Here is a 20,589-nt window from a genome sequence, read left to right as displayed (position 1 = left end):
GTATGACATTCACATCCAAAATCTTTCTCCTTTCTTCTCCAATAATACAAGCATTTAATCCAACCTAAATTTTCCGAGTTGGGTCCTACTTCTCCAAACTCTGTCTCTTTCTTTCTCACCGAACCTTCCCTTTCGACCCCCAAATCTTCATAAATTCAAGCGGCGGGGCTGCCTTAATTGCACTTGTATTGTAGTGGAGTAATTATGACCGATTACGATGAACATGTTCAATATTATTTCCGATGAACCAAAACCCATCCCACTTATATAAATATAATAGCAGCTCCTCATCTGAATGGATCTCTCTCCCACCAAGAGCCCACCACCACCTCTCTCTCTCTTCGGCTCCTCCTCCCACTCCCACACCAGCTTCCCCATCATCGCCGTCGCCGTCATTGGAATCCTCGCCACCGCTATCCTCCTCGTCAGCTACTACATATTCGTCATCAAATGCTGCCTCACCTGGCACCGCATCGATCTCCTCCACCGCTTCTCCTTCTCCCGCCGCCGCCCCTCCCAGGACAATCCCCTCCTCGCCCTCTCCTCCCCCGCCGACAACCGCGGCCTCAACGCCGCCGCCATCCGATCAATCCCGATCCTCAATTTCATCCAAAACGACGCCAAATCATACGAGTGCGCCGTTTGTTTGAACGAATTTCAGCAAGGAGAGAAGCTGCGTCAGATTCCCAACTGCTGCCACGTGTTCCACATCGATTGCATCGACATCTGGCTTCAAAACAACGCCAACTGCCCGCTCTGCCGCACTAGCATTTCGGCCCGGCCCGAGATTCTCCTCCCCATGGAAAGACCTCTCGGGCCGGACCAGGATCCTCGCATCAGCGCGGATCCCTTCACCAGCAGAGACGAGGATTACGTGGTTATCGAGATAGGCACATCCTCGTCTCTGCCGGGGACCCACCAGAGGGCAAGCTCGGACGAGCTTGGCCCAAGGAAAAAGGTGAAGAAAATGAGCCATGTATCGAGCATGGGAGATGAGTGTATCGACAGTAGGCGGCGGAGGGAGGTGGTGCAGCCGATGCGGCGGTCTTTCTCAATGGATTCGGCAGCTGACAGCCAGCTTTATTTAGCTGTTCAAGAAATTATTCAACGCCACGGCCACGTTAGTAATGAAATAAATCAACATGAAGGTTGCAGCAACACCAGACTTAAAAAATCATTTTTTTCATTTGGTCAGGGAAGATTCTCCAGAAGTGCAGTTCAGCCAGTTACCTTGGAGCCAAGAGGCTAGTTCTTTTTTTTTTAATTATTTGAGTTTGTGTTTTTTTTTTTTTTGGTTTGATGGTTATTTTAGGCAATAGAAGTGTAGAGATTAATTAGATATTTTAGGGAGGTACAGAATGGTTGTTGTCATATAGCAGTGAAAAAGTATTCAAGATTTGCATAGATAGATGAACGAAAGAGATGGCTTTTGCGATTTTGGATTATTTGGTGGCATTACAAATTGGATGGCTTAATGATGATGGATGGACCACCAATATCTAATTTTGACTTTAAGCCATTATTGTAATAATCATTGCTATATGAAGTTCCCTTTTGCTTTCCCTCACTTTTCTTCCTTTTTAATCTTCAATTATAGAGATGATTCATTACTTAATGATGTCCCTCCTATTTTAATTTCCCACCTTGAAAATCTCCTATTTTAATGTCCCTCCTAATATGAAAATTGTTTTGTGCTTCATCATTGTTAAATCTTAAATCTTCCGGTTTTGAGTTTCCAATGTTTAACAATTATGTCTAATAGTAACAATTTGTGACAAAAATATTGTTAATATGTACCCGTTGTCTCTAATAATTTGTGTTATTTTAAGAAATGTCGTAGAAATTGGATTGAAAAATTAATGGCACGTGTGTCCTAATTTTATAATAAATGTGAGTGAGAATGAGTTAGTGGAATATAAATTCACTATGAAAAATAATAAAAGTGAAAAGTGATAAATTTTTAGGAATGAAAAAAAAGAAATAATTAACAAATTTCCAGACTACTTAAGCTAAACATATTATTAGGGGTATTTGTATATCCATGACAACGGCTGTTTCCACTTATTTTATTTTTATTAATTATCAAATTTATAATAGTAGGAGTATTTTATATTTAGACATTCTTACAAATTACAATCTATCACTATCTATTCAAATTAAATACGGAGTAAGATTTTATTTTTAAATTTAAATACTAGTCAAGTCTAATCTGATGGAGTACTACTATATACATTATTTTTTTGGGTACATAACGGCGGGCAACGGCCGAAAAGAGAAACTAACGAATATAAGAAACACATAATCTATCATGAAGCAACCAACTGCTAATATCCATCGGTGGATTTTCTAAAACATGAACTCCTCTATAGAAGCTATATGCATAATGCGACAAAAAATCAGGTGCAAAATTACCTTCTATGTGCACATAACGGACCATAACAGACTCAAAATTCAGGAGTAGGTCCCGTACCTTGTGTACTATGGAGCGACAATTAATTTCTCTACTGGGATTTCTTATCCTGTTGATTTTATATGATTCATATATATTTGGAATCAGGGGCTCTTGTTCTGCTGTTATTATTTTATTTTGAATATTTAAAATTCTCATATCTGTCTATTTAATTTTTCCTTTCTCGGTATTAGATAAAATATTTTTAGTTAGGAAACTCAGGTGGATATTTTTAGAATGTTTGTGGATCAAACTTATTCTGATACTGTAATTCCAATAAGAAGCAATTCAATGCATTTTGATGATACTTTATTAACTAAAACGTTTTTGTTCGATTGTTCGATAAACTGTTTTATAAAATGTGAAGTATATATTATCTCGGTCACAATAAAAATGTGCATTTTTACCTTTTCAATTTGTTGCAATCAAGATGTTATAGTAGTAGTAGTACTATTAAGTATTCAGAATAAACATTTTCTCTTTTCTCTTCTCATTCATTTCATCTAAAATATTGTACTCCCTCTGTCCCATTAAAAATGCAACGTTTTCCTTTTTTGGTTGTCCCATTAAAAATGAAATGTTTCCTAAAATGGAAACAACTCTATCTCTACTTTTTCATCTCTCTTACTTTACTCTCTCTTCATTTACTCACAAAACAACATTACATAAAATCCCGTGCCGATTTTCAAATGTTGCATTTTAAGTGGGACGGAGGGAGTATTATTGAAGAAAGATATCAAAATGGGATAAAGGGCGTATTTTGTAATGGAAGAAAGGTTATGTTAAAATTTATTGTAAATATAGAGATATGTGAAATTATAATATAAGAAATGAGTGACTTTTTATCAGAAAAATTTGCACAATTTTGAAGCATACTCTTTATAGTGACTGTTGTCCATTCTTAATTAAAGAAAGTGAGTATATTATATTACAAATTTATCATACACTAATGAAATTATTTAGTTTATTTGAGATTGAGTCTGTTTGTAGAGGACCCCTACTTACCCAAAATCGAGTAGAGGAAAAATGACAGATTACCTAACTAGACAAACTAAAGGATGCATTTACTTATTTCAAGGTTTTCCAGCCTGGAGAATAACTACTGGGTGTTGAAAAAAAAACACTCTCTATAAATCAGCTACCAAACTAGATTAGAAAATTTTTTGCAAAAAAGTTTTTTTGCACTTAGCTGTCTAATTGATTTGATAATTGTATCACTCATTTGAACTTATATAAGTTATGATTCCAAATCATGTATATATCTGCACTATACATAATCATTTGGGTGTGACTTCCTTTTTCGTTTTTCATTATTTTTCTTGATTGTGTGTGTGTATATATTCTTTTCTTGTATTGGTTACTATTCGTTCATATCAATATAATTTCCTTCCAATCCTCTACATTCAAATTTGAGTCATATCAACTGGTATCCAGAGCTCGCGATGGTGAGGATGTAAGGAAATGTTCAACAGCTAAATCAACGGCACGACATGAGTAATTTTAAAATGAAATCAGATTGGAAGGAAATTCATCCACACATATCCCCAGTAGTCATAACCCCACCACTCTTTCATTTTCATTCTACACTTCAGCAAAATCATCAAAGGCAAGATTGGAGTAACACTGATTCAGTTTCAACAGTCAATGGCAATTTATACCGACTTTAGTGAGAGACAGATCCTTCATGGCAAAAGTGTCAGAATCTTGTATCCCCAAAGAAAGTCTTCAACTTTGCCCTGTCGTATGGGAAGGATTGACTTTAAGTTCACATAGGGATAGTACCTACTCACAAACCAAAAAAATGCATAAAACAAATAGGAATTCCAACTCACAAAAAGATGGAACAAACATAATATTATTTCCAGATTGGATTTTTCGAAACAGAGAAGCATTCGAATCTTAAATATAGGAGTATTATTCAATGTCAAGAGTGGATAGACTAATACAGCATCTGCAACCAGTACGATTTCAAATATCACCATAAGAAGAAAACACACAATTTAAGGCTCTAGTTTATCCTAATCTGAATTATATATCCAAATCATGAATTTAAGGCTCTAGTTATCCTAGTCTGAATTATATATCCAAATCATCATCAGGGTCCTCATCTGAATCAGGCATCTCGTCGTCTGAATCACGAAAATAGATTATCTCCCCCCTGCCAGAATCTTCCTTCTCAAAACAAGTTTGTTCACTGTCACCTTTGCTCTCATTGAGAGATTTCCTACCATCATATATTTGAATGTTTTTGCCATCGCCTGTGAAGCAAAACATTATGGTGACTGTAAAAATAAATATAAATTGAAGGCTTAACAGATTCACCTTCCCCTAGTTTTATGAAGCTAAGTCTATAGGAATGACATTACGAATCATTTACAAATTCAAGATTAATCAGTACCTTGGTGCTCAAATGGAAGGACCACTTTTGCTCGGTCATTTCGCTCCTTTTCAGACAACTGTAAATTGAACTGGACCTGAAAAGAGAAACCCTTTATTTTTCATATGAACATCTACAAATCACTTGTATTATTCCTTAGTTATATGCTGGCCTGCATTTGTCATCTCAATCTGTATGAGTACTTTATTAAGTACTCCTACTAGCTAATTAGTAAAGGCAACTTCATGAACATTGTGCCTAGGGAACTGTATAATAATTTCTAAGCGAAAAAAATCGACTTACCTTAGGCACAAGGCTTTGAGAAATTACTTCGCCTTCTGTAGAAAAGGGTGTAAAATTGACAGTTGAATTCTCAACATAGAGCTCTTCAACCTAACAGAAAATAGTTCTTTGTAGTTTAAGTACCATAGATATTGGAGATTGGAAGTGCTCAAATATCTAAAACAAAACACATGCTGATACATGATGGGGGGGGGAGAGGTACCATAGTTTTAACACGCCCATTTCGACGTTTAACGTGCACACTGAATTTTCCTCTTTTCAAGTTATTTTCCATCAAGGAGAGGCTCGCAGAATTTCCCCTCAGTCCATCCATTGGTTGAACCGCTACAGTAGCCTTCATAGACGATATATACTCAAGAGCAGCAGTAGCCCGGGTCTCATGAAGATCCGAATGTATTAACCAGAATAAGCTAGAAACTTGGCCTTCTAATAAAAAATAAAAAATTTAGAAGGTATTTTTGTTGGATTTATGATCAAGCAACAAAGAATGAAAATAAGGCCATGCAACACAGGAGTCAATTTATCCAAGTGCCAATAGCTTGTCTCAAAAAAAAAAACCCCAACACATTTCTCCCTTGTTAGCTGTCACACTGAATCTGTTAGTGAAAACAAAACTACAACATACCATCATTCTATCATGAATAACACAAAGGATCACCTTTGCATTTATGAGCCAATGCAACCAAATGATGATGTTACAACTCATGTAGGGTGAGTACTTGCACTCCAAAATAGAGGTAAGACCACCTTTCACTTGCATCACACCACCAACTGCCTTACACACTCACCTAACCCCCACCTGACAAATTAAGCCTTCTAATTCTAGTGAATTTTGGTTTTCCTGGAGTTACAGGGTTACATTTAATAGTTCAAATATGCTGTTATAGTGTAGAAGTTTAAAGTATAAATAAGTTAGCATGGAATTAGTACTGATAGTATTTTAGGTTTGTTTGATCACCACATTTGCAACCTGCTGTCTTAGTTGCCATTGCATCATAGAATAGAGACAATAATGCGGCTCAGCATATTTCACAGAGACAAATTCTGAAATTTGTGAAACAAAATAACAAATAAAGAAGATCTTGAGATGAAGTTTACTAATCACAAGCAAAGGTTATTATAGAGATTTTATGGATATGTGATTAAACTCATATACAAAAGTAAGTTTTTTTCGAACCTATGCTTTATGACTGTAAATTTGCTCCAACATGAAAACTAAATTAACGTGTGCTATAAATACAAATGATTCAGGTAGGACACAGAAACATCAGTGTAGATCAAATTGATTGTTCTAGCTGGTTACAAGGGAGAAAATTACATACCATGACTCCTAAGTTCGCTTAAGAGTGACGCAACTGACGAAACTGATGCATGTCTTAGCATCTCACTAACCTGATAACAAAATCACAAGCAAGTCCAAAATTCAAGCATAAGTTTAGCGGGCAATATCATGTTGATTAACTGATATTCTTAAATTTACATGAGAGGAAACCCTCCTGGGCTCCCACCCAACTTGTTTCTGCACCTCATCTTAAGGCAAACAATTCCAAATGAATGAAATCAAGAAAATGCTCCACTATATATGTGAAACTCTTTTACAGTTGGTTGAGTAAGAGATCTCAATGTTGAAAAGGAATTTGATTTCAAAATGTTACTCTGACATAATGGCTGCAATACATTAAAGAACCAAAATATTGCATTTTTCTGTCCACTGATACATGTCAAAAAGTTGTGGTATATGCATGCAATTTCAGCATTACAAAGCTATTCAATTCCATTATCCATATTTACAAATTGTTTCCCAAATTTTGAACAATAACAATATTGAACAAAGAACCATATTACCGAATCTATGGCAACCATGAACCTTCCTTTCCCATCTAACGACAATTCTGCCACACCAAATCCAACAACATTGTGTTATAGCATGAACCAACTACTTATATTACACCTTACAGAAACAGCAAAAAAATCGTCGAGCAGTATGATTACCTTTTCCTCGATTTAGAACCAATGACAATAACTCATCCAAGTCCTTAACATTTTTACACAATTTAACTGTCACGGAAGATCCAAGAGAGTCGTTGGCAATTCTCCCACTATTCGCGAGCTTACTCTTCCAACCCAAAGGATCCGTATAACAGTCCAAAATCATAAACCTATTACAGTTCCAAACAAGGACAGCAAAACCTTATCAATAATTCATCTAATTACCAAATTATAGATAAATACATTGAAAAATGTATCCAATTTCAAACCATGTACTTGCAGAGACATTGTATCCTTTGCTCTTCAGCAATTGTTCATAGTACAAAGGACTCCGCGAAAATGCAACCAACACAATGCCACTGCCGAAACAGGAAATCAAGCAATTGCACAATCTCAGGACGAGGAAAAATTGCAAATGACACGCATATACATAGGATTAACAATGAATCAAAGAGATCATTTTTAGGTTTGGAGTTACCTTGATTGAGATTTTTGGGAGTGAATGAAGGAGGAAAGCTGAGAGAGGATGTGATCGAAGACAAAGGAACCTAAGGAGCAGGTGATTGAGTCGTTGATGGTGAGAGCGGGGGCATGCTCCCCTTCTAAGCCGCCGTCTCGCAGCGTCCTGCAAATCCATTCGGCCATGTGCTGGAGAGATAGTGTGCTAAAATGGAAAGTTTAAACCCTGGTTTGAGGGTTTAAAGCGTCTACAGCGAAATCGAGGAAAGGGAATTTAACACACAGACAATGGAAACGAGGTATATAGGTTGGAATCATCAAAGAATGAGAGTGGGGTATGAGATTCATGATATTTCATAGAAGCTTCAAATGACGCAAAACGCATTTTGCATTTTTTCAATAATACAAACCAAACGCACCTTTGGGTATGTGCACTCTTCACAAACCCAAAAACTTTTCAAAATTGCACAGAAGGCCATAATTGTTTTGTATTTCGAAATTGAGAAAGTGAAACAAGAAGAATTGAAAAAGAAAAACTTACCACGAAGAAAACAACTTGCTGCAAGGAGGAAGATGAAGACGAAGCGGCTTAAGAAGAAGTACTTTGGAAAGAGGGTGGGCTAAAGGTTTATATTTTTTATTTTTACGACTTCGTGGAGTTTCCAAAAGTAGTCTTAGAGCATCCGCAATGGTGGCTCGCTCGTAGATCTGCTAGCCGGCCGGCTAGCCGCCGTTGCAGGCTCGAAATCGGCAAGCCACCGGCCAGCGGAATTTTATTTAATTAAATAAAATGATTGCATTTTTTCGTATTTGTGTCGTAAATTTAATTCCGTATTTGCTTGAATGTATTTTATAATATGAGTTTGTTTTAATTTTATTTATTGTGGCTAGTTCCAGTGCTAGTCCAGTTCCTAGTCCGCTGTTGTGTAGTTGGGTGTCCTAGTAATATGGTAGGCAATTTCTAGTCAAGATAATGTGGCAAGAGGTGTCCCGTTCTAGTCCAGGAGCCATTGTGGATGCTCTTATAAATTTGTCTCAAAAAATATTTTGGTCCTACAAAACATATATGCATTTTTGATGATTTTTGGTTATGGAGGAATTCGATCAAAAAAATCAATACTAATTCTAAGGCATAAGGATATAAAAAAACTCAAGAGAGATATTGATAAAGGTGTAGATTTCATACATAGCTCGTTCACGATTTAAAATCAGCCGTTCACGATCCTGCCGAACCGAAACCTACGATGTGGTTGTGATACCGGTTGTTAAAAAAGTAATTTGTTTAATCTTGACAAAATCAAAAGAACAAGAAAAAAGATATTTTATATTTCCGCTATTAGGAGTCCCAATTTACCGTATTAATTAGTATGTCTGTGACTAATAATTCCGGTTCATTTTACAAATTATGTACACTATTCGAAGTTCATTCTTAAGACACTTCCTTGAATTAAACAAGCGTAACATGCCTAGCAAAACATCTATGCTACTTTTCAATATGATATTAGAATTTGTGTCAATCTTGATGCTGAAGTATTCTTTGGATCCACCTCACATCTATGCTTCTCCTTTGAAATTATTTTCCTCTTGGGAGAAGATTGGTGCCTTGGAATCTTCAGTCTCTTTCCTTTGTGATTCATCATGTTGTTTACCCCATAAAAGCAAATATAGTCCAATTACTACAACACCACCACCGATTATGCTGCAAAAACAGAGCTAATCACTTAGTACTACTATAACTTTTTCCCTTGTTTTAAACCTAGACAAGATTAGATTAAAATTTTGAGATCTGACCTTCCAATATATAGGTTTTCACCAAGAACAAAATAGGAGAGAAGCGCAACTAGCAGTGTGGAAAGGGGATTAAAGAGAGTGACGAAGACCGGTCCCTTAGCTTCCATGCACCACAGCTGCACATAGGTCACCACACCCGAAATGACTACTCCCTGCTCCATTACACTAGAAACTGTTACTTACTATAATCGTCGGAGAATAACTGGCAAAATAATAGAGCCTTACACCATATAAGGTAGACCAGATATCAATATTGAAGCCAATAGTCCATGCAGATCGTTCATGTTGTACGACCGCCGTGTATACAGCAGACTGTGCTGCTCCAACAGCATTCATCCATGTTGTTAGAGACAACTGCGCTGGATACCGTTTCAAAGTATATGCCTACAGCACAATCATAATTCATAACCAACTTACACAGAATAAGAATATTCATTCTAGCTTATGAATTGTCAAAATATTTAGATAGTAACCTGCATGATGTACCAAATGGACCATGTTATGCAGCTTGCAACTACAAGAAGTGATCCTTTCAACCAATTCTCGTGAACGACTGATGTGCTTCCATTTATATGAATGAGTGCATCTCCTATTTTTCTGAGTGAACCTCCTTTATACAATGTCATCGTCATCACACCTGCCAACGACACCCCTGTACCTAGGATTTTTGCAATCCCACGGGGGCTACGGATATTTACAACCTCCAATCTGCCCATAAATCAATCCGCGTTAGGCCATATTAATTTCTAAATTACACATGTATATAAGTATGTTAAAAGTATTTACCTGAGTATAATTGCTAGTACGAATGTCAAGGAAGCTATGGTATTAACCATACATGCCAGCAGTGTTGGAGATGTGTACTTCAAACTTGTGAAATACATGTTTAGAGTTAAACTCACCCTGCAGCAACCACGGCGAACAACTTAGTTATGGTTATTATATGTTCTTGAATGGATTAATCAGACATTTTGATCCTCACCCGAGTAGAGAAAGGACGAAAATCTCAACGAATATAGCCTTTGTCAGCTTTGGCCTAGTTTTTCTGCACAACAAAACCAAAAAAATATCATCCATCTGAGAATTGCGAATGCATGAATAGAGTTCCGTACCTCTCCATAAAATAGGCGAAAGGCAGCATAACAAGAGTGGCTACGATGTGCCTGTAAGTGACATAGACGGAGGGATCCATCCCATGGTTGAAGGAAGCTTCAGTGATGATATACATCACAGTATAGCCTATCTGAGATAGAACCATGAGCATGTGAGGCTTGAAAGAGACCAAGGTGGCCATGGCTCGTCTTGTGTTTTACTTGCCTCATATCGTATCATACGCAGCATACATATAACAAGAGCCAAGAGGGGGAAAGAATAAAAGGGTCTCGATTCTTGTTGCATATTGCAGTTGGCATCCTGTTCCGTGTGATGTAAGAATATTATGGTGAAATGAGATATGCTTTTTTTTCAGATTTTTGCTAGGGAACAATATGTGCGTGACTATTTAACAAATTTTCTGTTGGGTATATAAAGTTTATTCAATTGAGTGTGGGATTCTTCTATGTAATTATAGTTTTTATCATATTTCGTTTTCTCTGTTTATTATATTTCCAATATAATATCTATTCATCAAATAAAATTACAACATATTTATGGCTCAAAATCTGAAATTGAGCGAATTAATACAGTACTAAACAAAATTACAACATATAATATTCATTCATCAAACAAAATTACAACATATTTATGGCTCAAAATCTGAAATTGAGCGAATTAATACAGTACTAAACAAAATTACAACATATAATATCCATTCATCAAACAAAATTACAACATATTTATGGCTCAAAATCTGAAATTGAGCGAATTAATACAGTACTAAACAAAATTACAACATATAATATCCATTCATCAAACAAAATTACAACATATTTATGGCTCAAAATCTGAAATTGAGCGAATTAATACAGTACTAAACAAAATTACAACATATAATATCTATTCATCAAACAAAATTACAACATATTTATGGCTCAAAATCTGAAATTGAGCGAATTAATACAGTATTAAACGTCTTTTTTACACTATTGCACCCTCATTTCTTATTGACAACATTATTGAAATATTGAAAAGATCAGAGTACTATATTACAGGTACTCCATATATACATATATAAGTTGAGGGGTTGATGCTTTCTTTATCCATTAGCAAGCATGTTCAGAGCTTGTAATAATCAAGAGCACGATAGTTGTCGAGTCCAGTAGAGAGGAACTTCATTAGGTATTCAGAAAGCACAATCTCTTTGTAAAGTGCAGGATTTTCTTGTGTAATGAGTTGGTCGATAGGGCCATAGATCTTGTTCGAGTTAGTTATAGGTCCAGAGAAAAAACACCCCACAGAAATTCTTGGACCGGTGCGATTTGCTATCGCTCTATGCTCATTGCTTCTGAATTTCCCATTCGACACCAACTAATTCAAACATAATTTAGTAGTAGTAAATAAATGGGTGAAAATTGCAATGTAAAAGTTATTACTACTCCACTAATATAAATACCTGAAGAAGATCACCAATGTTTATGACTAAAGCTCCTTGAACCGGTTGTATATCAATCCACCGACCTTCATACAGAACCTGGAGTCCGCTAACCAGTTGATTTTGTAGAAGAATTGTGAGGAATCCACTATCCGAATGTTTCATCAATCCGATCGCAAGCTCAGGCTCAGGGCATGCTGGATAGTAGTGGCAATGGAGACGATGCCCTTTTAAACATTCCATGTCTCCTAAGAATTCAGTTTTTAGTCCAAGTGCCTCAGATAATAGCCCCAGCACAATATTTCCCAACTTTTCCACATGTTTTGAGTATTCAACTGTTGAATATCTACAAAATCATAAAACATATCACAGTTTTAATATGTTTAAACATATTGTTGGGCTAGTGGAAAGCTGGAAGCAATATACAATACTAGGAGTATAAAAGTGGTGTTGTGGCTCGAAAATAAATTCATGTGGTTTTGGCCCAAAGCAAACAATATCAAACTAATATCCGATCGACAATGATACCTACAAACAGGGGGCAAGTCCATAGGATTGAGGAGATGAGAGGCAGAGTTAACCGAAATGCTCAACGTATCTCTCCAGCTTGCAGTTTTGGACTGAAACAGATCATAGTTGCTGTTATATCGGACGCTTCTGGTTATATCCCGCGAATAGTACTTCTTCTTCTCGTCGACATCCTGATCGATGAAAGCGCGGACGCCATCGATCATTCCATCAAGAACAGGGAGAGGGATCCCGTGATTCACCACTTGGAAAAATCCCCATGTCTCAGCAGAACTTCTTACTTGTTCAACGATCTGCTTACGCCTTCCGGCATCGTCCACGCTGCTCAGATCGATCACGGGAACTTCAACTTGAACTTGAGCCTTTTCGTGTTTCAGCTCCGCAGCCACCTCCTCCGGTGGCCTCACAAAGATTTCTGGAAGTTTGAAGAGGCCTGCATTGTTGAGGCCTTTCACGCCGGCTTTTGTGTCGTCGAAAGCTTTCAGCATTTCAATTCGCTCATCTATAGCTGATGAATCTGCCATTTTTTTCTTGCTTTTTGCTATTTAGTTTTAAGTACTAGTAGTAATATAGAAGAATAGAAGATGGCCTGAGGTGTGGGGACAGCCAGGGATTATATTTAATTAATTACATGGTTTACTTTTTCATAAATCTTATATGATACATCACACTTGGTTGAAGATTCAGGGAAATATGGACTTAATTGATGCAACAACTAACTTGGCATATATATTTTTATTTTGGCTAGTACGAGTTTATCACATGTCTAAATTGTATTTAATAATACATCTCGATTTATTTAAGCTGAATATAAGTTGTTGACCGGCGATTATGGGAGGCATATCGGATCAGATCAGTTGAAATATTATCCTTTTAATTTTATATGAAAGTGATGCATGAGTTTCTTATGATCCATATATATATATATATATATATATATAGGGGTGTGTTAGGGTCCTTACAGCATCTTAGCATAAAGCACAGCACAAATCACAGCCCTTGGATCATTAGATTGGATGGCTGTGATTTGTTACATTATGATACTAAAAATCTACATTATTAGGCGAGGTACATTATTAGACTAGAAATGTACATTGTAAGACTAAAACTGTACATTTCTAAACTAAAATGCTACATTATTAAACTAAAATGCTACATTATTATCCGAGCTACATTATTAGTCTAAAATTCTACATTATTAGATGACACGTGGCATTAATCTAACCATTAGATCATATGATCCAATGGACTGCAAGTGTTTTGAGTTTTACTTATACTTAGCGTTCTGACCTGAATACATACATATATATATATATATATATATATATATATATATATTTCTATAGAGTCCCATTATCCACAAATCCACTCTTAAAGACCGAACCAGCGAACCATACCAAATTAGGGTTTTTAGATCTAGTTTTTTATGGATGAGATTCAAAAATTTATAAATTATTTTCTCCTTCATCACCAGTCTTTTATTATTCATCCGAAGGTAAATAAGTCATACTAACACGTTACGAATATTTAACTTCATTCAAGAATATATTACTTCATTCCGGTAGGTTTTTACTTCATTCTAATAGGATTATTACTTCATTCTAGTACGTAAATGCAGTTTCGCCGTCGCGTGTCGTTCTTTCTCTCTACAATATCTATCACCACCGCTACGACGCTGATATGGTGTAATAAACACATGGAATAATATAATAAATTATATGAATGAAGTATGTGTAGAAGCATTTGAAGTCCTATTGGAATGAAGTAAAAACCTTATCTAATGAAGTAATAACGTTTCTGAATGAAGTAATAAATTCACTTGAATAAATTGCATTTTTTAATGTGAATAAAGTAAAAACTCATGTCAATGAATTCGAACGAAACATATGATGAATCATTTTAAAACCTACTTGAAGCAAGTAAAAACATGTTTTTCAATGTATTACGTACAGAATGAAGTAATAAACCTATACAATGAAGTAAAATTGACTTGTAATGAAGAGGGAAAAAAATTTACACAACAACATATCTCATCAAAAAACTAGATCTTATGGCCCAGATTTGTTCTCTAGTTCGGTCTTTAAGAAGGGTTCGACATTGATTACAACTCTATATATATATAGAGAGAGAGAGTCCCATTATCCACAAACCCACTCTTAAAGACCGAACCACCGAACCATACCAAATTAGGGTTTTTAGATCTAGTTTTTTATGGATGAGATTCACAAATTTATAAATTATTTTCTCCTTCATCACCAGTCAATTTTTATTCATCCGAAGGTAAATAAGTCATACTAACACGTTACGAATATTTAACTTCATTCCAGAATATATTACTTCATTCCGGTAGGTTTTTACTTCATTCTAATAGGATTATTACTTCATTCTAGTACGTAAATGAAGTTTCACCGTCGCGTGCCGTTCTTTCTCTCTACAATATCTATCACCACCGCTACGACGCTGATATGGTGTAATAAACACATGGAATATTATATTATACATTATATGAATGAAGTATGTGTAGAAGCATTTGAAGTCCTATGGAATGAAGTAAAAACCTTATACAATGAAGTAATAACGTTTCTGAATGAAGTAATAAATTCACTTGAATAAATTGCATTTTTTTAATGTGAATAAAGTAAAAACTCATGTCAATGAATTCGAACGAAACATATGTTGAATCATTTCAAATCCTACTTGAAGCAAGTAAAAACATATTGTAGTTTCAATGTATTACGTACAGAATGAAGTAATAAACCTATATAATGAGGTAAAATTGGCTTGTAATGAAGAGCGAAAAAAATTTACACAGCAACATATCTCATCAAAAAACTAGATCTTATGGCTCAGATTTGTTCTCTAGTTCGGTCTTTAAGAAGGGTTCGACATTGATTACAACTCTATATATATATATATATATATATATATAGAGAGAGAGTAGTGATATAGGACAAGTACCTCTTAAGTATATAACCAGAGAACATATCTCAGCCACAAGATCAAGACATTAAGGGCCAAGATTCCTTTTAGAATTCTAGCATTATATTTAGGTTTTGATTCACTATATGAATAATTTAGTTCACTCGGGGGTATAGTGGTCATTTTGCTAAATTTAAATGAGGTGGGTCTTCTATTTCCCTCATTTGAACATTTCCGTCTATTTCTTCTCTAAATCTCCTTCTCTCTCCGTCGAATACATAGGGTCCCGCCACCGTGACCTCCATTCTTCGTCATATTTCCTCCATTCCAGCTGCCATTTCCTCCATTCCTCGTCGTCGCATAGTTAGGGCTCATCACTGTGCTTTCCTCCATCAATTTCTGGCGCTACGTCCTCCATTTCTCGCCGTGTTTTCTTCATTCGTTTCCTCCGACAATGGCTTCAAACTAGGAAAGCGGAGAGCGACAGAGGAGAAAAGGCGATGATCGCGTCGCTCAGCTGCTCCATCCGACGGCTGAGGGAAAATGAAGTTGGAGATGCGGAATTTTGTTGTCGGAACTGTTGGGGTTTGTATACTATAAGATGCTTCGAGCGTACATGCCTTTGTACAGTCAGCTTGTGCATGTATACGAGAAACTCCACATCCACTTGTTTACCTATTTATGAGAATAAATAATATAATATAAATGGTTTATTATTGAAATATAATAAACAAGTCTAAGGCTTCTTACTAAGAAGGTCAAGTAGGGAAATTCGATGAATCTCCTCATGAGTTTTCCAGTAGGGAACTTGGCCAGATCTAGTAAGAAGAAAAACGTATTCACAACCTAGATAGGCTTTGGCTACCTATTGGAACGGTTGCGGTGTTTGTGATAATTCTCTCTTACCTAAGATGAGATTAGTAACACCGGTGTGGTAAAGCACTGAAAGGATCTAATCCGAAATGTATTCTTTATTGCTATCTACTGAAAGAATATATTTCAAGAAAGTTTAGTATTTTCTAGTCTATGATATTAATATCAATATTGTTTATTCAATCAAACGCCACTTTGACTTATCAATATGTGAGAGTTTGTACGTAACTCAAGTTCATGATATCTTGGGTGATAGTAATTGAATAACATGAAGGTATTGGAATATTATTTCATAGAATTCGCGTGCCCAGTGTGGTATGATTAAATCCCTAAGGGGTGATCCCCAAGAGGTGTTTGAAAGAGGAATTTATTATTCAGAAAACTGCGCAGTTGGAATTTATTCCACGAATAATAAATAAAGTTTCAAACTAGAAAAACTCTTTGGAGAATTAATTTAATTCTAGTCACATAGCAGACAAAAGAATTAAATTGACGGATCAAGATAATCTTAAACGCGGGAAATATTATAAAATAAAATGGACCCAAGTTATTTGTAATTTGGTGATTTAAGTGGGAGTGCAATATTATTCTTTAGTGGAATAAAATAACATTCCATTGATAATATATTAAATCATGGGTCAATTGATTTAATTAGTAATTTATCTAATAGGTGAGCCCAACACTTAAGTCATTCCATAGATCCCCAACCTAGCCCAACAAGTCCATTATAAATAGTGATGAGATGTGGAAACCCTAGCACACCACAAGTCACACCTCTCAACCCTAACCCTAGCCGCCACTAGCGTGGCTTCTCTCTCCCTCATTTGGCTCGATTTTCGAGCCTCCAAGTAATAGGGAGCTAGGGTTTTTGGTTTGTTCTTGTCTTGTTCATTCTAATCCATAGAATTGAATCGAGATAGATAGATTGGTGTAGTGTTCCTCCTAGATCTCATCAAGACTATTTTGGTTGTTCAAGATCCGCCCACACGGATGAATAGCCAAGGACTAGGGAATAGGTTGGAAGATTCACGGTCGATAAACCAAGGATCTCCGGGTGGTGCAGCTAGCAACTTCGATCCTATGATGGATCAAAATGAGGTAACAATCGAATCTACATCAAATTGCATGATTATGTGTTTATTTGATGTTATATCTATAGATCTATGAATATTGCATGAAATTGGAGTTGAATGCATAATCACCTAAATAGATCCGTTCTAGGACCTGTTTGGTTTCCGTGTCTTCCGCTGCGGTAGTCCCAACAACTGGTATCAGAGCCAATTTTTAGGCTCTGATTATGTATTTGATTAATTGAATTTTTCAAAAATTATAGTGTTAAAACTTTGGATTTTCGAAAATAATGCAATATGTGTTGGATCTATGTTTTTTCTTGATTTTATTTTTGGATCTATGATATGATGTTTTAGATCGATGAAAGAATATTATGAATCTTGAATTTTATTCAAGTTTTTCACAAAAATATTCTAGATCTATGATGAACATCATTAGATCTATATATTCTAAGTAATATATACTAGATTATATGTTTGTAATTACATATATGTATGTGTTTAAGTGAATATATGTTTTTGAATCAAGAAATAAAGTGGTCCATGATTGAATACTTGGATCGATGAAAGAATATTATGAATCTCGAATTTTATTTGAGTTTTTCACAAGAATATTCTAGATCTAAGCAAGTGTTCATAGATCTATAGTTTTATGTTCTTAATATGCTAGATCTATTTAAATTGCTAAAAAGCTAGATGTTTAAATATGCATATTTGATATGAACATAAAAGATTGTTACAAATTAAGAAACAATTAATTGAGATTTAAGATCGCGGTCAAGCGTAGCGACCGCGATGAATCAAGTTAATTAATTGAAAACGAATAAATAAACGCAAGGGATTAAACCCTAGATGTGTTCTATAACCGGGTTGCCTTCATCGGGGATCGCCGATCCAGATCCGGTGAGAAGGGGCAATGGCGGTCTGCCTCGTCGACGGTCAGCGTCTTCACCAGGTCAGCAGCCGAGAGGTCGTCTTCAGGCGACCATGGCAGCAGCGGCGTCGTCTTCGGGCGGCGGCGGGCAGCAGCAGCGGCGCCGACGAAGGCCGCAGCCATGGATCCTTGTTGATCCAGCCATGGCAGCGACGTCTTCAGGAAGTCAGCGGCAGAGACGTCGTCTCTGGGCAGTCACGGCTGATCGGAGTGGCTGGGGACATCGCCGTCTTCACCGGGCAGCAGCCATGGTCTTCGGACAGTGGCAGCTTGCTTTCCGGGCAGGCAGCAGCGACGCTGCAGTCACAGGAGCTCCGGCAGCAAGCCGGACAGCGGCTGCACAGCCGTGTGGCTGGTCGCGGCGTCTCCAAGGGGCAGCAGCAGCAGCGGCGTCGTCTTCGGGCGCCGGCGGGCAGCAGCAGCAGCGGCGCCGCCTTCGGGCTGCGGCAGGCAGCGGCAGCGGCGGCTACTGCAGTGGGAGCAGCCGCGAGAGGTGGCGGAGGTCGGGCGCGGCAGCAGCGGCTGCTGCGAGGCCCGTGGCGGCCCAAACCCTAATTAGGGTTTTGGGTTGCATCGTCGTCTCGTCTTTGTTTTTCGTTTTCGTGTTTTCGTTTCGTAAGGCACAAGTTATTTATAGTTGTGGTTTAAAATCCTAAACCTAGAATAATTAAAATATCTTGCGTCAATTAGAATGATTTTGTCATTAAATCAAGATTCTAATTTAAAAAGAGAATATTTACCTTCTTTAAAATTGCTAATTAGTCAAATAATTGATTAAATTTGTTAATTAGTTGATTTTGGTGGATTATTTCCATCTAGATAATATCATGATAATTAACATAAGGAAATTCAATATTTGTTTGATCTATTTTTTTGGCTTTTCCTTAATTGGATAGAATTTTAAAGAAAATATTCTTAATATGCTTTCATGTTTTTAATTTTAAGGTTTAATTGAAAAATTGTCTATATTTTAAATTTGGTGTGTTATGGAATTATTTCCTAGAAATATACCTAAAGAAAAGACATGAGTTTTTCAATTGTTTTAAACCTTGAAAATTTCAAAAATTACATGAGTAATAATTGGATGGATTTTAATTGGAATCTTATTCCTAGTTTGAATTTTGTCTTTAATATGATGTAGGTGAATTTTATTTCATCTAGATAACATCGGTTTAATTAAAGAAGTGAAAGATTCATTTGGCATTAACATGCTACTTAAATCCTAAATTATTAAAGTTTTAAATGATTAATTGGATTTTAATTGGAATTCAATTCCTAGTTTAAATTTTGAATTTTTATCTTTAATTTTGATGAAGGTGAATTTGTTTCATCTAGATAACATCAAATGTGATTTAAAGGTATGAAAATTCATAGAGCATTAATTTTGCTATTAAAATCCTTAATTATTTATTTAAGTTGAATTTTGTCTTTAATTTTTATGAAGGTGAATTTTTATTTCATCTAGAAAACATCATTTTGAATTAAAGATGTAATAAGATTCTTCTTGTCATGTGATTTTATGAAAGCTATGAGAAATTTAGTTCTCAAATTTAATTGGTGTGTTTTAAATGGATTTAGTCTTAATTGGATAAATGCGGATTTATATATCCAAGTGGGCATTTTAAATTAAGACTTAGCTAATCTTTTATGATATATACCTAGACATTAATTTTAGGATAAGGATGGATTAATTCTATCTAAGTAAATCCTAATAGTATTAAAAGGTAACTCTAATAATCAAGATACGTTATTTTAACTAATAATGTATGATTGTTTAAGATTGGACTTAATGTCTAGATAATCTTGTTTGTGCGAAGATAGAATTTTATTCTATCTATTTATTTTAGATGCTTAATTAAATGATCAAGTTTCGTCATTATGTTTATGTGAACCTTTTGTAAATGTGTTTACATGTTTTATTGATGAAAGATGGATATTTAATTTGAGTTATGATTTTATTTGTTAAAATCTAGTTTAACTCGTGCATCGGCTATGTACTTATTGCCTTGCATGCATAGCTAGCACATGTTTAATTATTCTTTGAATGTGGATACCTGCCTTATCTGCTTAAGTGATAATTAAACTATTAAAACCACCAACAAGAAAATATGAAGCGATAATTACAACACGTTTGTATATGGCCTCCATAAAATTGGTCTTAGTGAGAAGTAGTGACCGGCCTGTCTTTACGGGAGGAACATTACCAGTTCGTAAGTTTGGACTTCTCTAGATAAAGGTTATTAAAATCGTAAAATTAGTTTTTCAGTAATATCGCGACTGGTCTTTACCGGAGCAATATTGCTGCGAAATTATAAGGATTGTATTTTAATAATGCTTAGAGGGAGCTATAGGAGGAGGTGCTTGTCC

At 35.9% G+C, this 20,589-nt stretch overlaps 4 protein-coding genes across 6 annotated transcripts; 1 reads left to right on the top strand and 3 right to left on the bottom strand.

Moving 5' to 3' along the window:
- Nucleotides 1-38: 38 nt before the first annotated feature.
- Nucleotides 39-1,567, top strand: LOC125194344 (RING-H2 finger protein ATL16-like). Its single transcript, XM_048092514.2, has one exon. It carries the CDS (start codon nucleotides 296-298, stop codon nucleotides 1,247-1,249), a length of 954 nt encoding a protein of 317 aa, XP_047948471.1. The 5' UTR covers nucleotides 39-295; the 3' UTR covers nucleotides 1,250-1,567.
- Nucleotides 1,568-4,288: 2,721 nt separating this feature from the next.
- Nucleotides 4,289-8,210, bottom strand: LOC125194342 (elongator complex protein). 3 transcript variants are annotated; one of them, XM_048092511.1, is made up of 10 exons: nucleotides 8,119-8,210; nucleotides 7,597-7,825; nucleotides 7,388-7,477; nucleotides 7,122-7,288; nucleotides 6,975-7,021; nucleotides 6,452-6,521; nucleotides 5,332-5,555; nucleotides 5,130-5,219; nucleotides 4,848-4,923; nucleotides 4,289-4,707 (listed from the first exon to the last, which is right to left on the bottom strand). In XM_048092511.1, the coding sequence occupies exons 2-10, from the start codon at nucleotides 7,761-7,763 to the stop codon at nucleotides 4,526-4,528; spliced, it is 1,113 nt and encodes a 370-aa protein (XP_047948468.1). In that variant the 5' UTR covers nucleotides 7,764-7,825; nucleotides 8,119-8,210; the 3' UTR covers nucleotides 4,289-4,525. The 3 variants fall into 3 exon arrangements, with proteins under 3 accessions (XP_047948468.1, XP_047948469.1, XP_088925845.1); XM_048092512.2 differs by lacking the exon at nucleotides 8,119-8,210 and having other exon boundaries at nucleotides 5,332-5,552; nucleotides 7,597-7,978; XM_089069719.1 differs by lacking the exon at nucleotides 8,119-8,210 and having other exon boundaries at nucleotides 7,597-7,976.
- A 669-nt stretch (nucleotides 8,211-8,879) lies between these two features.
- On the bottom strand, nucleotides 8,880-10,695 carry LOC125194343 (WAT1-related protein At4g08300-like). The gene is made up of 7 exons (XM_048092513.2): nucleotides 10,481-10,695; nucleotides 10,351-10,413; nucleotides 10,155-10,271; nucleotides 9,842-10,076; nucleotides 9,594-9,752; nucleotides 9,369-9,520; nucleotides 8,880-9,276 (listed from the first exon to the last, which is right to left on the bottom strand). Exons 1-7 carry the CDS (start codon nucleotides 10,660-10,662, stop codon nucleotides 9,132-9,134), a joined length of 1,053 nt encoding a protein of 350 aa, XP_047948470.1. The 5' UTR covers nucleotides 10,663-10,695; the 3' UTR covers nucleotides 8,880-9,131.
- Nucleotides 10,696-11,261: 566 nt separating this feature from the next.
- LOC125196891 (1-aminocyclopropane-1-carboxylate oxidase homolog 1-like) lies at nucleotides 11,262-12,950 on the bottom strand. Its single transcript, XM_048095550.2, has 3 exons — nucleotides 12,427-12,950; nucleotides 11,920-12,244; nucleotides 11,262-11,834 (listed from the first exon to the last, which is right to left on the bottom strand). Exons 1-3 carry the CDS (start codon nucleotides 12,948-12,950, stop codon nucleotides 11,583-11,585), a joined length of 1,101 nt encoding a protein of 366 aa, XP_047951507.1. The 3' UTR covers nucleotides 11,262-11,582.
- Nucleotides 12,951-20,589: the final 7,639 nt, after the last annotated feature.

The sequence above is a fragment of the Salvia hispanica genome, chromosome 4 (assembly GCF_029641045.1).
Source record: "Salvia hispanica isolate PSC_SH4W2 chromosome 4, Shi_PSC_v1, whole genome shotgun sequence".
Lineage (NCBI taxonomy): Eukaryota > Viridiplantae > Streptophyta > Magnoliopsida > Lamiales > Lamiaceae > Salvia > Salvia hispanica.
Note: the sequence above shows the minus strand (reverse complement) of the source record. Positions and strands in the feature narration are given on the sequence as shown.

Excerpts from the sequence above, each read along its gene's own strand:
- LOC125194344 (XM_048092514.2), top strand. The coding sequence starts at position 296 with ATGGATCTCTCTCCCACCAAGAGCCCACCACCACCTCTCTCTCTCTTC.
- LOC125194342 (XM_048092511.1), bottom strand. The coding sequence starts at position 7,763 with ATGGCCGAATGGATTTGCAGGACGCTGCGAGACGGCGGCTTAGAAGGG. Across the intron at positions 7,289-7,387 it reads AATGTCTCTGCAAGTACATG|GTTTATGATTTTGGACTGTT; the intron begins GTTTGAAATTGG and ends GAACTGTAATAG. Across the intron at positions 6,522-6,974 it reads TCATGGTTGCCATAGATTCG|GTTAGTGAGATGCTAAGACA; the intron begins GTAATATGGTTC and ends TTTTGTTATCAG.
- LOC125194343 (XM_048092513.2), bottom strand. The coding sequence starts at position 10,662 with ATGGCCACCTTGGTCTCTTTCAAGCCTCACATGCTCATGGTTCTATCT. Across the intron at positions 9,521-9,593 it reads TCTGGTCTACCTTATATGGT|GGAGTAGTCATTTCGGGTGT; the intron begins GTAAGGCTCTAT and ends GTAATGGAGCAG. Across the intron at positions 9,277-9,368 it reads GAAAACCTATATATTGGAAG|CATAATCGGTGGTGGTGTTG; the intron begins GTCAGATCTCAA and ends CTGTTTTTGCAG.
- LOC125196891 (XM_048095550.2), bottom strand. The coding sequence starts at position 12,950 with ATGGCAGATTCATCAGCTATAGATGAGCGAATTGAAATGCTGAAAGCT. Across the intron at positions 12,245-12,426 it reads GACTTGCCCCCTGTTTGTAG|ATATTCAACAGTTGAATACT; the intron begins GTATCATTGTCG and ends ATGATTTTGTAG. Across the intron at positions 11,835-11,919 it reads ACATTGGTGATCTTCTTCAG|TTGGTGTCGAATGGGAAATT; the intron begins GTATTTATATTA and ends TGTTTGAATTAG.